The sequence below is a fragment of the Puma concolor genome, chromosome B3, assembly GCF_028749965.1.
Source record: "Puma concolor isolate L17-30 chromosome B3, mPumCon1.1.hap2, whole genome shotgun sequence".
Lineage (NCBI taxonomy): Eukaryota > Metazoa > Chordata > Mammalia > Carnivora > Felidae > Puma > Puma concolor.
The window spans coordinates 40,550,491-40,564,167 of record NC_141672.1 but is presented as its reverse complement, the minus strand read 5'-3'; the positions used below and the strand labels follow the sequence as shown (position 1 = coordinate 40,564,167).

At 44.2% G+C, this 13,677-nt stretch overlaps 1 protein-coding gene across 2 annotated transcripts in view; it reads left to right on the top strand.

Annotated features, from left to right (window-relative positions):
• The first annotated feature begins 2,559 nt into the window (after nucleotides 1–2,559).
• The window catches only part of PRKCH (protein kinase C eta), a 234,284-nt gene continuing 223,166 nt past the window's right edge, over nucleotides 2,560–13,677 (top strand). Inside the window, exon 1 of one of the 2 annotated variants that reach the window (XM_086709597.1) lies at nucleotides 2,560–3,910. In XM_086709597.1, coding sequence (XP_086565723.1) covers nucleotides 3,548–3,910 — 363 coding nt within the window. In that variant the 5' untranslated portion in view covers nucleotides 2,560–3,547. The remainder of the gene's footprint in view (nucleotides 3,911–13,677) is intronic. The other variant, XM_025918488.2, reaches the window with a different exon arrangement.

Here is a 13,677-nt window from a genome sequence, read left to right as displayed (position 1 = left end):
TGGCTTTTTTTTTTTTAATTTTTTTTTTTTTTAACGTTTATTTATTTTTGAGACAGAGAGAGACAGAGCATGAACAGGGGAGGAGCAGAGAGAGAGGGAGACACAGAATCTGAAACAGGCTCTAGCACAGAGCCCGACACAGGGCTTGAACTCACGGACCCTGAGATCATGACCTGAGCCGAAGTCGGACGCTTAACCGGCCAAGCCACCCAGGCGCCCCCACAATTCTGGCTTTGATTGCAGATCTACATACCAAGGGCTGCTCACTTTAAAAGGTCTTTAGCTCAGACTGCATCTCTGAGCTTCACAAGCTCGCAGCTGAGTGCCCACTTCCGATTTCAACTCAAATGTATCGGGATGTATCAAACCTGGCATGTTTCAAATTGAACTGTCTCTCTCCACAAACGTGCTCTTTCTCTGGTGTTTCGTGATCACCAATGGCTCCCCGGTCTGTACCGACACCTTCCTCTTCCTCATTCCCTCCCTTCGGTCTGTCACCAAGGCATGGCCATTTCACCTCTCAAACACCCCTCACATCCATCTCCACCTCCGTCACCACCACTCAAGTCCCAGTCACCATCTTCTCTCCTCTGGACTTGGGCATCAGCTTCCTAACTGGTCTCCCCACACCCATGCTTGCTCCTTCCAAGCCACTCTTCACACAGCCCTAGAAAGGTTTTTTTTTTTTTTAAGTTTGTTTGTTTAAGCAATTGTTACACCCAAGCGGGGCTTGAACTCATGACTAAGAGTCCCATGCTCTCCTGACTGAGCCACCCAGGTGCCCCCTGACCCCCAAGCGATATTAAAATACAAATCTCATCCTGTCCCTGGCCCTGCTTAAAAACCTTAAAAGACTCTTATAAAGAGTATTCCAGCTGCCTACAGACCATGTCCAAAGACTTTCCCAGGATTTACCAATCTGGTCCATCTTGGACCCTGACCTACCTTTTCAGGTGAATTTCAGTCACTTTCCCCTCACCTTTTTTTGGCTTCAGTCACACAGAGCCCTCCCTGTTCCTGAAGGAGGCCAAGCTTTCCTTTTTCTTGGGCACCCTGAACAAACTGATGCTTCTGCTATGTACTTCTTCAGGGGACCCTTTCCTGACCACCCCCCTCCAGGTTCCATTGTCCTATTGCACCTGACGCGCTTCCTTCACTGCACACCCTGCATGTGTGATCTATTTCATGTTTCTCCAGGCCATGGGACTATAAGTCCCAGGAGAGCAGGCACCAGGGCTGTCCTGCTGATAGCTCTGTCACCCCTGCCCCTCCCCCCGTGCCTGGTGCTGATGGGGCAAAGATGGAGCATCTAGTGTCCCTCACGTCCCAACCCCAGGGTAGATGTGCAGCTGCCCACTATTTGGGGACTGTCATTTTTTAGTGCCAAAACCCAACAGCAGCAAATCTTTCAGTGGTTCTTTTTTTTTTTTTAAGTTTATTTATTTATTTTGAGAGACAGCAGGAGCGAGCAGGGGAGGGGCACAGAGAGAGGGAAGGAGAGAATCCCAAGCAGGCTCCAGGCTGTCAGTGCAGAGCCCCACCTGGGGTGGAGGTGGGGTGCTTGGGTCCCATCTCCCCCACCCTGAGATCACGACCTGAGTGGAAATCAAGAGTCCCATGCTCAACCAACTGAGCCACCCAGGCACCCCTCTTTCAGTGGTTCTTAGAGCTAGAGCCCTGTTCTCTGTAGGACAGGGTGACAGAGTTGGCTCAAATGGTCCCCTTGACCTCTTCCCCGGAGCACTTGGGCCAGATGGGAGCTCCCGGGATGTTTGGAAGCTTGTTTTATAAGCCTTACCTAAAGCAAAGTGTCATTAGGATGATGTGCTGAATCCCTGTTCTCTTGAAGTTTTGATGTTTCTAAGACAGGTCCTCCCACCCCCCTCCCCCCCCCAACCCGCCCCACTCCGGACAGCCCATCGTTCTTACTTGTTTTCATAGTGTAGTGTGCCTTCCTTCACACGTGTGAAATTGTGGAGAACCTACTTAGGGAGCCCCAAACAGGGCTTTCAGTGGAGGGGGCTAGGAAGACCGACTGGCTCTTCAGACCGACTGGCTCAGAACAGCCAGACGGAATGTAATTTTCTTAAACATCGCCTAGGCTTTATGCAAGACAAACTGGTTGTGGCTGGCCCTCAGGAGCAAGCTTTGCGGTGGGGCAGAGCGGATGGAAAGGTTCTCCCAAGGGCCCAAAAATTACTGGAGCCACGGGTGGGAAGGAACAAAAGGCTGCCCACTCCAACACAGCAACAAACTGGAATGTTCCTCGGAGAGGCGGTTTCTTTGGCGCACACGTGCCAGGGGCAGTGTTCGGGTGTGAACATCTTCTGCCTTCGCTCTGCCGGGCAGACCGGGAACCACCCGGAGAGAAAGAGAAATCGCACATCTCATGTGTCTTCAGAACCGACCTTTCCTGCTCTTTGTGCAACAAGGCACACCTCTCCAAGGAAGGAGGCGGACAGGATTTCCATCTTTACCGCCGCCCTATTAACAACAACAACAACAAAACAACCGTGTAATTACTCTCTGCAGGAAAGGCGCACAAACAGGATGGGCCCGAGCTGAACCCGGGATGAGCCATCCCAGGAAAAGATCAGGAAAAGGAACCTCCCCACCGTGCGCCCGCCTCTGCCCAGGGCCTCTCCCAGACGGCCAGGAAGGCTCGCCGGCCCAGCTCCTCGGGTGGTAAGGAGGTGCCGGCGACTCCTGGAGCGCAGGTTCCCTGTTCCTGCACCTCCTCCCCGCCTTCCAGCATTCCCTGGACTTGACCCCCGGGCCTCAGGTGTTGGCGCGCGCTAGGCCTCGAGCCCTTCCCTTTTTCGCCTGAACCTGGGGGAGCATCTAGCCCACAGGGCACGGCCAGACAGTGCGCGGCACGGAGCGCGCGCAGAGCGGGACCAGCGGGCCGGCGGGAGCTCCCCGGCTGCGTGCGCTCGGCCGCGGACCCACCGCCGGGGCCAGCCTGCTGTGCGCCACGCCCCCGGGTTCGAAAGGCGCGGGAGCCGGCGCAGGGCTTCTGTGAACTTGGAGCCTGGCGGCGCGAGACTCCTGCCGGGGATGCGGCGGCAGCTGCTTCCTGGTTTGAAGCTCACCGAGGGGGGGAGAGCGTGAGCCCGCGGAGGCGGGGGCAGGAGGAGAAGCAGGAGGAGGCGGGGGCAAGAGACGCTTGGGGCTGGAGCTAACCGGACGGGTCGCTCCGGCTCTCCAGGGAGAGGAGCTTCCCGGCCCTGGAGAAGGGGCGAATCCTGTGCGAGCCCCCGGGAAGCGCCTGGCGCTCAAGAGGGACGATCGGGCTACCCCGGCTCGCGGAGAGCTCGGCTGCGGGCTCCCCTCCTTTCCACCTCGCGAGGGAGGGGGCGAGGGAAGGAGGGGAGGGGAAGGTCCCGCGGAGGAGGCAGAATGGCCAGTCAAGGGGGGCTTGGCCGCTGCTTTTCCCAGGAGCTGCCTCCACTCCTGCGGCTGCCGGGAGGGCTGGCCTGAGCAGGGGCTCCAGGCTCTCCCGCTGCGAGCCAGCGCGGCCCCCCCGGGCCGGGGCAGCGGCGCGGGCATGACGTCCGGCAACATGAAGTTCAATGGTTACTTGAGGGTCCGCATCGGCGAGGCTGTGGGGCTGCAGCCCACCCGCTGGTCCCTGCGCCACTCGCTTTTCAAGAAGGGCTACCAGCTGCTCGACCCCTACCTGACGGTGAGCGTAGACCAGGTGCGCGTGGGCCAGACCAGCACCAAACAGAAGACCAACAAACCCACGTACAATGAGGAGTTCTGCGCCAACGTCACGGACGGTGGCCACCTCGAACTGGCCGTCTTCCACGAGACGCCCCTGGGCTATGACCACTTCGTGGCCAACTGCACTCTGCAATTCCAGGAGCTGCTGCGCACCGCCGGCGCCTCGGACACCTTCGAGGGCTGGGTGAGTGACTGTGATCCCTCCCCGTTGTGTCCACTTGACTTCTTTTCCCCCTCCACTTTTCAAAACTCGCCCGGGTCCCGCTCTCCCAGCCTGTTGCCGAGCTCCGCGGCGGAGGGAATTCCCTTCAGATTTGGTCCTCGCCCAGGTGGCCGCGGCACTGGTGACGCGACCGCGGTGGGTGTGTGAGGGCTCATGCGTGTCTCCAGGAAGCCAGGCTGGACACGGTCCCCTTTGGGGATGGCAGCTTGGGCTAACGGGAAGTTAGGGTGGAGGCAGTCAGCCCCCCTCCTGCCCCCTCCCCCCATGCTCAGACTTTGGGTAGGGCACCCCAACTCTCCGCACATGGGTAATACTAAGGAAAGGCGAGAAGATGTGATATGAAAGTGACTTGATTTGGGCAAAGTACTTAAAGTGCTTCTGAGAGAAAGCCATACATTCTCCCAAGTATTATTCATAATGTTTATGGATACGTGTTCGTTCAGCTGCTCAGACGTGCACACGTGTTTCGGCATGCAGATCCATTACATCCCATGGGTACATTACCTACACTGGCAGGGATCAGAGTTCCTGGGTCTGCACGTTGGCACAGCTTTATTGTTTAGCAGTTTTCCAAGGAGAGGAGGTTTACATGTGTTCGCAAGTAACTTCAGCAGCCTGAGCGGTGCGGGTCTTAATAGCGCGCCGTTTCTGCTCCTAGCCGTCTGGGAGCTTTGGGAACTCCTTAGCAGTTTGTGGACCACCCCCAGTTCTCCCCGCCTGACCTGCTGGTGTTTCTGTGTATTGACCAGTAATTATCCACAACTTCCTGCTTGCCACTTCTTTTCACATGGTTCCCATGAGGCAGAATTTCTGCTGCAAATGATTAAATTTCTGTTAGCTTTTGCGTCTTATTCCTCATACTGTCTTTGTGATACAGGTGTTCTTCCCACTTTTACATGATGAAGTGATAATTATACTGAAGTGGTCTGGCTTGGCAAAATAGAGTAAGCCGTTTGAAGACTCTCAGAAGTCTAATGGTTTAAGTTCTTCTGGAGGATGCCAGTTTTGAGCCCAGAATGTGAATCAGGATTGAAAACCTGTTCGAAATTAACACGTGATAAGATCAGATGGGTAAAAATGAAGACTCATTTTAATATTTATTTATGCTTTGAGGAATTGGTAGTTTTACCATATATTCTGTAAAATTACAGATGGCTTGTAGAACTATCTCTTAAATAGGAGAAAACATAATGACTTTTTAACCATATCATTATATGGGGTTAATTTCTCTTCGCTGAACTTATTTTATGAAATTTAGAAGTGGATTGGAGAGGAATGGCTAAAATAAAGTTAGAGACTTGCATTTTATCCTTTGAATTTCTGGACAGACCCAGGTGAGCCTAGGAATCCAAATGGAATTACTGAATTAGTGTTTGATAGGAGTTAGGTTGGGAAAGCTCTAGAGGAACTGGGTTCTAAGTATGGTGGTGTAGACTGGCCAATGGCTGTTAGAAGCATGGCCTCCGCTAGAGAACCTAGACTAGTCCTTCTTATCCCTGGTCTGCACATTGACTCACATGGGGAACTATTGAAAATCCCCACTTTTAAATACTCTAAGAATCTCTGGCTATGCGACCCCAGGGTCAGTACTTTCAGACTCCCAGGTGATTCCAATGGGCAGTTAAGGTTGAGAACCTGTGGCTGAAATGAAGACCAACAGATTAGGACTGAAAGAAGCATATGGTAAGACAAGCCAGGTTACCTGACACGGTAGAGATGTACAGAACTGCTTATGGCCCCACTGGATGAACAAAGATTTAAATGTAAATTAAATATCTATATCTATAATTGTCTGAATTAATTATATTGCGATGTTTAACACACTGGTGGTGTTTTTGAAAACATGAATGTTTGGTTGGATCTGTCAGGATTTAAAAGACCTTGAAACCAGGGATTTGTCATACATTTATATTCAATGGGGGGAGGGGCAGAGGATTTTTGTAAAAAGTTCTGGGTATTTTGAAACTGAGGATAGGATAGATAGAATGGGAAGAGTGTTTCCTTACATTTTAAGAAGAATCTTGTTAGGAAAATACTGGGAATGTATTGACGCTTGTTGTTTGAATGATCCTTTATAGATCTAAAGGTGGTTTTTAGGTTTAAAATTACAGAAATACTTATTTATCTTTAGTATATTAAATTGAAATGTGTAGTTTATTCAGACATTTACAAGTAGATTATTTGGTTTTACTCTACAATAAATTCATGTGGTGCAATTGGATTACAAATCTCTGAACTTAAAAAAAAGGAAACCTAGTGACTTAATTTTTGCTAGTTCATGAGTAGAGACCCAAAAATAGAAAATACGTTTATCATTAGAATAAAACAAAAAAGTTATGCATTCTTGCTTAATGTACTTTCTAAGTATCAAGAAAATCAACAAGATTTATTTTTGGACCAATTTTGTCAATACTACCTTCTAAGCTTGATGAAAGAAGGGATTAGATTTATTTTAATGTGGTGTATTCCTAGTACCAAGCACAGTGCCTGACCTGACATGGATTAGGCAATCAAATATTTCGTTTCTAATTAAATGAAAGATTATTTCACTTAATCTACATAAAAGCCCAAGGAAGTGGGTGGGATACAGTTAAAGAAGTTCTTAAACAGAAATTCACAGCATTAAACAGTTAAATTAGAAAAGATCTCAAAGACCTAAGTTTCCACCTGAAAGTAAAAAAAAGAGCAAGTTGAACCAAAAGTAAACAGAATGAAGGGAATGGTAAAGATAGAAGTCAGTGAAGTAGAAAAAAGAAACAATAGAGAAAAATCAGTGAAACAAAGAGCTGGTTCTTTGGGGAGGGGGGGGAACAGTAAAATTAATAAACCTCAAGCCAGAATGATCAAGAAAAAAGACAAAATTACCAATGTTAGGAAAGAGAGAACATCACTATAGATCCTACAGATGTTAAAAATAATAATATTATGAATAATTTTATGTTAATAATTCCATAATTTAGATGAAATAAATTTCTTGAAAGACATAGACTACCTGTGCTCATTCAAATAACTTGAATATTTTTATGTTTATTAAAGTCATTGAATTTGTTGTTAAAAACCTTCCACAATGCAGACTCAAGTTCTTAAAATGGATTTACTGGTAAATTCTGTTATATATTTAGGAAAGAAATAGTGCCAACTCTACATGTCCTATTTCAGAAAATAGAGAGGGAGGGGCACCTGGGGGGCTCAGTCGGTTAAGTGGGTGACTCTTGATTTTGGCTCCAGTTGTGATCTCACGGCTCGTGGGATCAAGCCCCGTGTGGGGCTCTGTGCTGATAGCGTGGAGTCTGCTTGGGCTTCTCTCTACCTCTCTCTGTGCCCCTCACCCATGCACACATGCTCTCTTTTTCTCTCAAAATAAATAACCATTAAAAAAAAACAGAGAAGGAAACACACCCCAACTCATTTCATGACCCTTATACCAAAACCTGATGAAAACATTATAAGAAAATACAAGTATAGACCAACACCCCTCGTGAACATAGATATAAAAATTCTTAAGTTTTAGCAAATCAAATCCAACAATATAGCAAATGGGTAGTACATCATGACCAAATGAGGTTTATAATCAGGACTGCAATTTAAAAATCAGTGCAATTCTTCATATTAACAGAATAGAAGAGGAAATTGGTGTGATCATTTTAATAAATATAGAAAAAGTATTTGACAAAATTAAGGATCCATTTATGATAAAAACTCTCAACAAATTAGTAATAGAATGGAACTTACTCAGCCTGCTGAAGGACATCTGTGAAAAACCTATAGGTAACATTTTAATGGTGAAAGAAGGAATGATATTTCCCTAAGATCAGAAATGGCAAGGATGACTATTCTTATTTCTGTTCAACAGTATGTTGGAGGTCCCATTCAGTGCATTAGGCAATTTTAAAAAATAAAATACATAAAGATCACAAAGGAAGAAGTAAAACTGTCTTTATTTGCAGACAGCATTACTGAGTAAATATAAGCTCCACTCACTGAAATCACACGGTGGTGAATGAATCTTTCAAATAATTCTTAAAAACCTCTTTTAAGAGGTATTCTTAAACAGTTCTGCACAAGCATCACAGATTGGCCATGTGTTTTACTTCTGGATGACTGTTTGTAGAAAATTCTAAGATCTCTATAAAAGGGCTACTAGATCTAACAAGTGAGTGTAGCTGGGTGGCAGGATCTAAACCAATATACAAAAGTCAGTTGTACTTCTATATATGATTAGTGGGCAACTGAAAACTGAAATAGAAAAAATACAATTTTTTTTTTCAACGTTTATTTATTTTTGGGACAGAGAGAGACAGAGCATGAACGGGGGAGGGGCAGAGAGAGAGGGAGACACAGAATCGGAAACAGGCTCCAGGCTCTGAGCCATCAGCCCAGAGCCTGACGCGGGGCTCGAACTCACTGACCGCGAGATCGTGACCTGGCTGAAGTCGGACGCCTAACCGACTGCGCCACCCAGGCGCCCAGAAAAAATACAATTTTTAAGAGCATCAGAGATAAATAAAATTGGGTAAATGTGATAAAGGATATGCAAAACTGAAAATGACAAAATATTGCTGAAATAAACATCTAAATTAATGGAGAAGGGGTACTGTGTTTATAAGTAGGAAGATTCACTATTGTTAAGACCCCAAATCTTCCCAAACTGTTCAATAGATTTATTGCAATCCTAGTCAAAATCTCAGCAAGCTTTGTTGTAGAAGTTGACAGACCAATTTTAAAATTTATAGGGATGTGCAAAAGACCTAGACTCACCTAAGAATAATTTTGAAAAAGAACAAGTTGGAGGACTTACACCAACTGATTTGCAGACTTACTGTAAATGCTACCATAATCAAGATAATGTGTTATTGGAGTGAAGAGAGTCCAACAGGTCTGTGGGATGGAAGAAAGTCTAGAAATAGATCCATACATATATATTTGGTTGATTTTTTTGACAGAGATGTCAAGACTACTTAATGGGGAAATAATCTTTTCAGAAGTGGTACTTGAACAACTGAATAGCGAAATGGAGAAATATGAGCGTTAATCTTTACCTGACACCACACACAAAAATTAACCCAAAATGGATCATAGACCTCAACATAGGAATTTAACTGTAAAACTTCTATAAGAACACAGAAGAAAATCGTAGTGACATTGGGTTCAGCAAATATTTTGAAGATAGGGCACAAAAAGCACCAACTATTAAAAAATTAAATCAGACTTTATAAAAATGAAGAATTATTGCCTTTCAAAAGACTTAAGAAAGTGAAAAAACAAGCCACAGATAGGGAGGAACTATTTTCAACATTAAATCAGAAGGACTTGTAACGTGAACATATAAAAGAACTCCTATAACTCAATGAGAAAAATAGCTGATTTAAAAATGGGGCATAGATTTGTATAGGCACCTTCATGGAAAATAGCACATTAGAAGATACTCAAAGTCATTAGTCATTAGTCAAAATTAAAACCAAAACCCATTTGAAAGGCTCAAGTAAGAAGACCGACCGTACCAAGTGTTAATGAGGAAGTGGAGCAGCTAGAACTCCCCTACATGGCTGTGAGGAATATAAAATGGTTTAGTCACAATGGAAACCAGTTTGGCAGTTTCTTAAAGTGTTAAACATATGCCTACCATGTGGCCTAGCTAATCGTAAGTATTTACCAAGAGAAATGAAACCATTTATGCAAAGACTTATACGTGCATGTTCATAGCTGCTTAATTTTGTAATAAAACTGGAAACTATTCAAATGTCAACAGTTGAATTAAAAACATTCTTTTACTGAAGTATAGTCGACATACAATGTTATATAAGTTTCAGGTGTCGAACATAGTGATTTGACAATTCTGTACATAATGCAGCGCTCGCCATGGTAAGTGTAGCTATCATCTATCACCACACGATGTTATTACAGTGTTATTATATTCCTTATGCTGTACTTTTCATCCCCATAACTTACTTATTTTGTAACTGGAAGTTTGCACCCCTAAATCCCCTTCACCTATTTTGCCCATCCCTGCAGCCCTTTCCCTCTGGTAACCACCAGTTCTCTATATTTATTAATGTTTTGTTTGCTTGTTGTTTTGTCTTTAGATTGCACATACAAGTGAAATCATCTGGCATTTATCTTTCTTTGACTTATTTCACTTAGCATAATATCCTCTAGGTCCATCCATGTTATTGCGAATGGCAAGATTTCATTCTTTATGGCTGAGCAATATCGTGTGCATGTGTGTGTGTGCGTGTGTGTGTGTGTGTGTGTGTGTGTGTGTGTTTGTGTATACACACCACATCTTCTCTACCAATGGATGCTTAGGTTGCTTCCATATCTTGGCTATTGTGTATAATACTGCAGCGAACATGGTGATGCCTGTAATTTTTTGTGTTTTCATTTTTGGGGGGTAAATAGTAGTAGAATTACTGGATTATACGCTATTTCTATTTTTCATTCTTTAAGGAACCACATACGGTTTTCCAGAGTAGCTGCAGCAACTTATATTGCCATCACCAGTGTATGAGGGTTTCCTTTTCTCTACATCCTTGTCAACACTTGTTATCTCTTGTCTTTTTGATAATAGACATTCTGACTAGTGTGACATATCTCATTGTGGTTTTGATTTAGATTTCTCTCATGATTAGTGATGTTGAGCATCTTTTCATGTGTCTGTTGAACAGGTGAGTGACTAATGAATTGTGTACCCATACAATGGAATACTAGTAAGTAATAAAAAGTGATGAACTATTCATATAGGCAACAATATGAATGAATCTCAACATAATTTACATTGAGTGAAAGATTCCAGACAAAAAGGGGTATATACTGTATGATTTCATTTATGCAGAATTCTAGAAAATGAAAACCAGTTTGTAGTGATAGGAGGCAGATCAGTGGTTGCTTGGGAATGGGGGAGGGAGGTATGGGAGGGATGGGCTACAAACACACAAGGAAAATTTTGAGGGAGATGAATGTATTTATTATTTTGATTGTGGTGATGGTTTCATAGTTATATCTGCTTGTGTCCAAGCTCATCAAATGGTTCACTTTCAAGGATGTACATATTATTGTATGACAGTTATACTTCAGTAAAGCTGTAGGGGAAAAAACAATGAGGATTTTACCAAAGATGTTAAATAAGTGACCGAATGAGGTTTGAGCCAAGGCTGACTCTTGAAAACTACATTGCCTCTTCAGTGCAGAAAATATTTATCAGAGTAAGCGCATACCAAATTCATTAAATATAGTTTCTGATTTTTTGGACGTAGTCTCATTTTCTAATTCACTGTCTGTTTCCTTTTCTGGTTCTTCTAGAACTGGCTGGTTTTGCACAATTTCTTGGATTTCTGAAAACTGAAAGTTTGTCTACATTAAAACTTTATTTCCGTCTTTCGTGTATTTTCTCTTCATTTGCTGACTGTCCAAATGGGTACCAGCAGCTAATACTTATTTCAGAACATGGGGAAATGGGGGGAGGCAGGAGGAGCTGGAGGCTGCGTCATGGAAAGACCTTGGCATCCCCTCAGGAAGGAAGGACCTGCTTGGCGGGATCTCAGGCTGTTTTCCTCCTTCACCCCTCCTGAAGACATTATGTTCCCTGCAGCACTGGAAGGCTGCTTTTCTCTGAACTTCTCTCAGTGAGATACCTTTTGGTAGTCCTGTCAGGCGAAGCAGCTAGGTTACCACTGGACAATTAGTGCTTACCTTTTCCCCTGATTTCTGGATCCAGGTATATGAATTGATAGCACGTAAATTCTTCCAGATTCATTGCCTAGCGGTTCACTCTCTTTTGTACTTTGCAGGGCAACTATTTATTCTAACAGTTATTTCTTTCTGAGCCAGATGGCCAGGAGTGTCCAACATTAACTCACAGTGGTGATGGGAAAAACATATTTTAGCTTCTCTAGGGAGCTTTGTCCCAGTGTACACGAATTGTATTGGATATATCGTGTCTTCAGTTTCTTTGTAAGAATTTTGCTGCAGTGAAGCTGGCTGCTTCTCATCACACAGGTTGTAGCTCAGAAGTCCCCCCCCCACCCCACAGAGAGCATTTTCATAACCACATTATTATCTTTTCATCCTTCATCGCACTCATCACTCTCTGAGATCGTTTTATTAAATTCCTTATTACACCTTCCTCCTTTAAAGTATAAACACCGTGAGAGCAGGAATTTCTCTTCTTTTATTCACTGTTCTAACCCAAGCATCTGGAGCCATGTTCCGTAGAGTAGGCACTAAACATTTCTCAAAAGAATAAATTGCTTAAATGTGATTTTGGAGCAAGTCGAGTATAAGTACTTTGGGAACATCTATAAACAGTTGATTCATCTTTCAAAAAGAAATAAAATTGGGCAGCGACCAATTTTTACAATTATTACCGTGTCCCTCTTTAAAAATCAATTGATGATGTATCAATATATACTTGAAATATTGGGCTGCCCCTTTTATGCCCTTTGAATATGGTTAATAGATTCAAAACTCCATGTGAAAAATTCCTTGCTTTGGCATAAATTTAAAAAACTGTGACTTTTAAGTCTGTTAATAGGTTGTTATTTCTTTCACTGGTAATTTGCGAGCCCAACATGTTAAATTTGGGGCCGAAGCAAGAAATAAGCCTTCAACCTTGGAGAGTTAATGAGGTTGGTGGGCAGAGTATGAATCATTTCATCTTACGTAACTCTTTTGGTATCTAGCAGGTGTTCAGATTGATGATTCGTCATGATAGTAAAAGTGCAGTATATTTTTATGAGATGGGTAGCATTTACTTAGAGAGGTGCCTTGGATTTTCCGCAGTCTCTTTTCTATTTTTTGAAACAATTGGCTAGACCAGGTTCTCCTTTTATGTTAACTGCTTAGCTCTCTTTTATTAGAATATGAGAAAATTGAGGCCTGAGTGAAAACTCAGTGCCTTGACCACTCTTTTCCACTCTTAATATTGCTGTATCCAAAATGAGTTTTCTCCATTGCCAAGCTGGTAGTCATTCCTTTACTTAATATCTTCAGTGGTTGCCCGTGCTCTTGGATAAAGCACACATCTTTAAGATGTATAGATTGTTCTCCATGATCCAGCCCCTGGTTTCCTCTTGCACCTCATTGCTCACCTCTGCGCAACCCACACTCTGCTCCAGTCAATTCTTTCATCCTCAAGGCTGCCTGTTAATTCCCACCTATGCCTCAGGTCTCACTGTAGATATCACTCACCCAGAAAACTTTTCCTGACATGCCAAGTCTGGGTTCTCCTCCTTAGTGTTCCCTCAGCATCCTGGGATCTCCATTGCCCATCCTCCCCTCCATCCCGAAAGAATGGCTGTGAGGATGGATTGGGCTCTCGTGGAAGTGTGTGATATTGGTCAGAAGGAGTTCAGGGTGTAATAGTATGGGTGATTAACTAGGATTTATCTCCCCTGCTCCTGGGGAGTAGAGTAGTACTCTAACAGACTATTATATTACATGTGTCTGTATGAAATGCCAAGCCGTAGGTGAGTCTTCATCCACCATTGGGCTTGTCCTATGTTCTGGGCACTGTGCCCTACCCTGAAAGGGAAGTGGACAAGACAGACATGGCCCCTTCCTTCGTAGGCCCTGGAGTTTTAAGGGGGAGAGACATTGGAGGAGAAAACCAGCAAGCAGGAAATTTCAGAAAGGAAGTACTAAGTTACTGTGGACACGTGGTTTGAGGTAATCATGAGAGCCATTTTTCTGGAGGGAAAACAGCTGATTTTAAAGCCCCAGCACAGATAGCC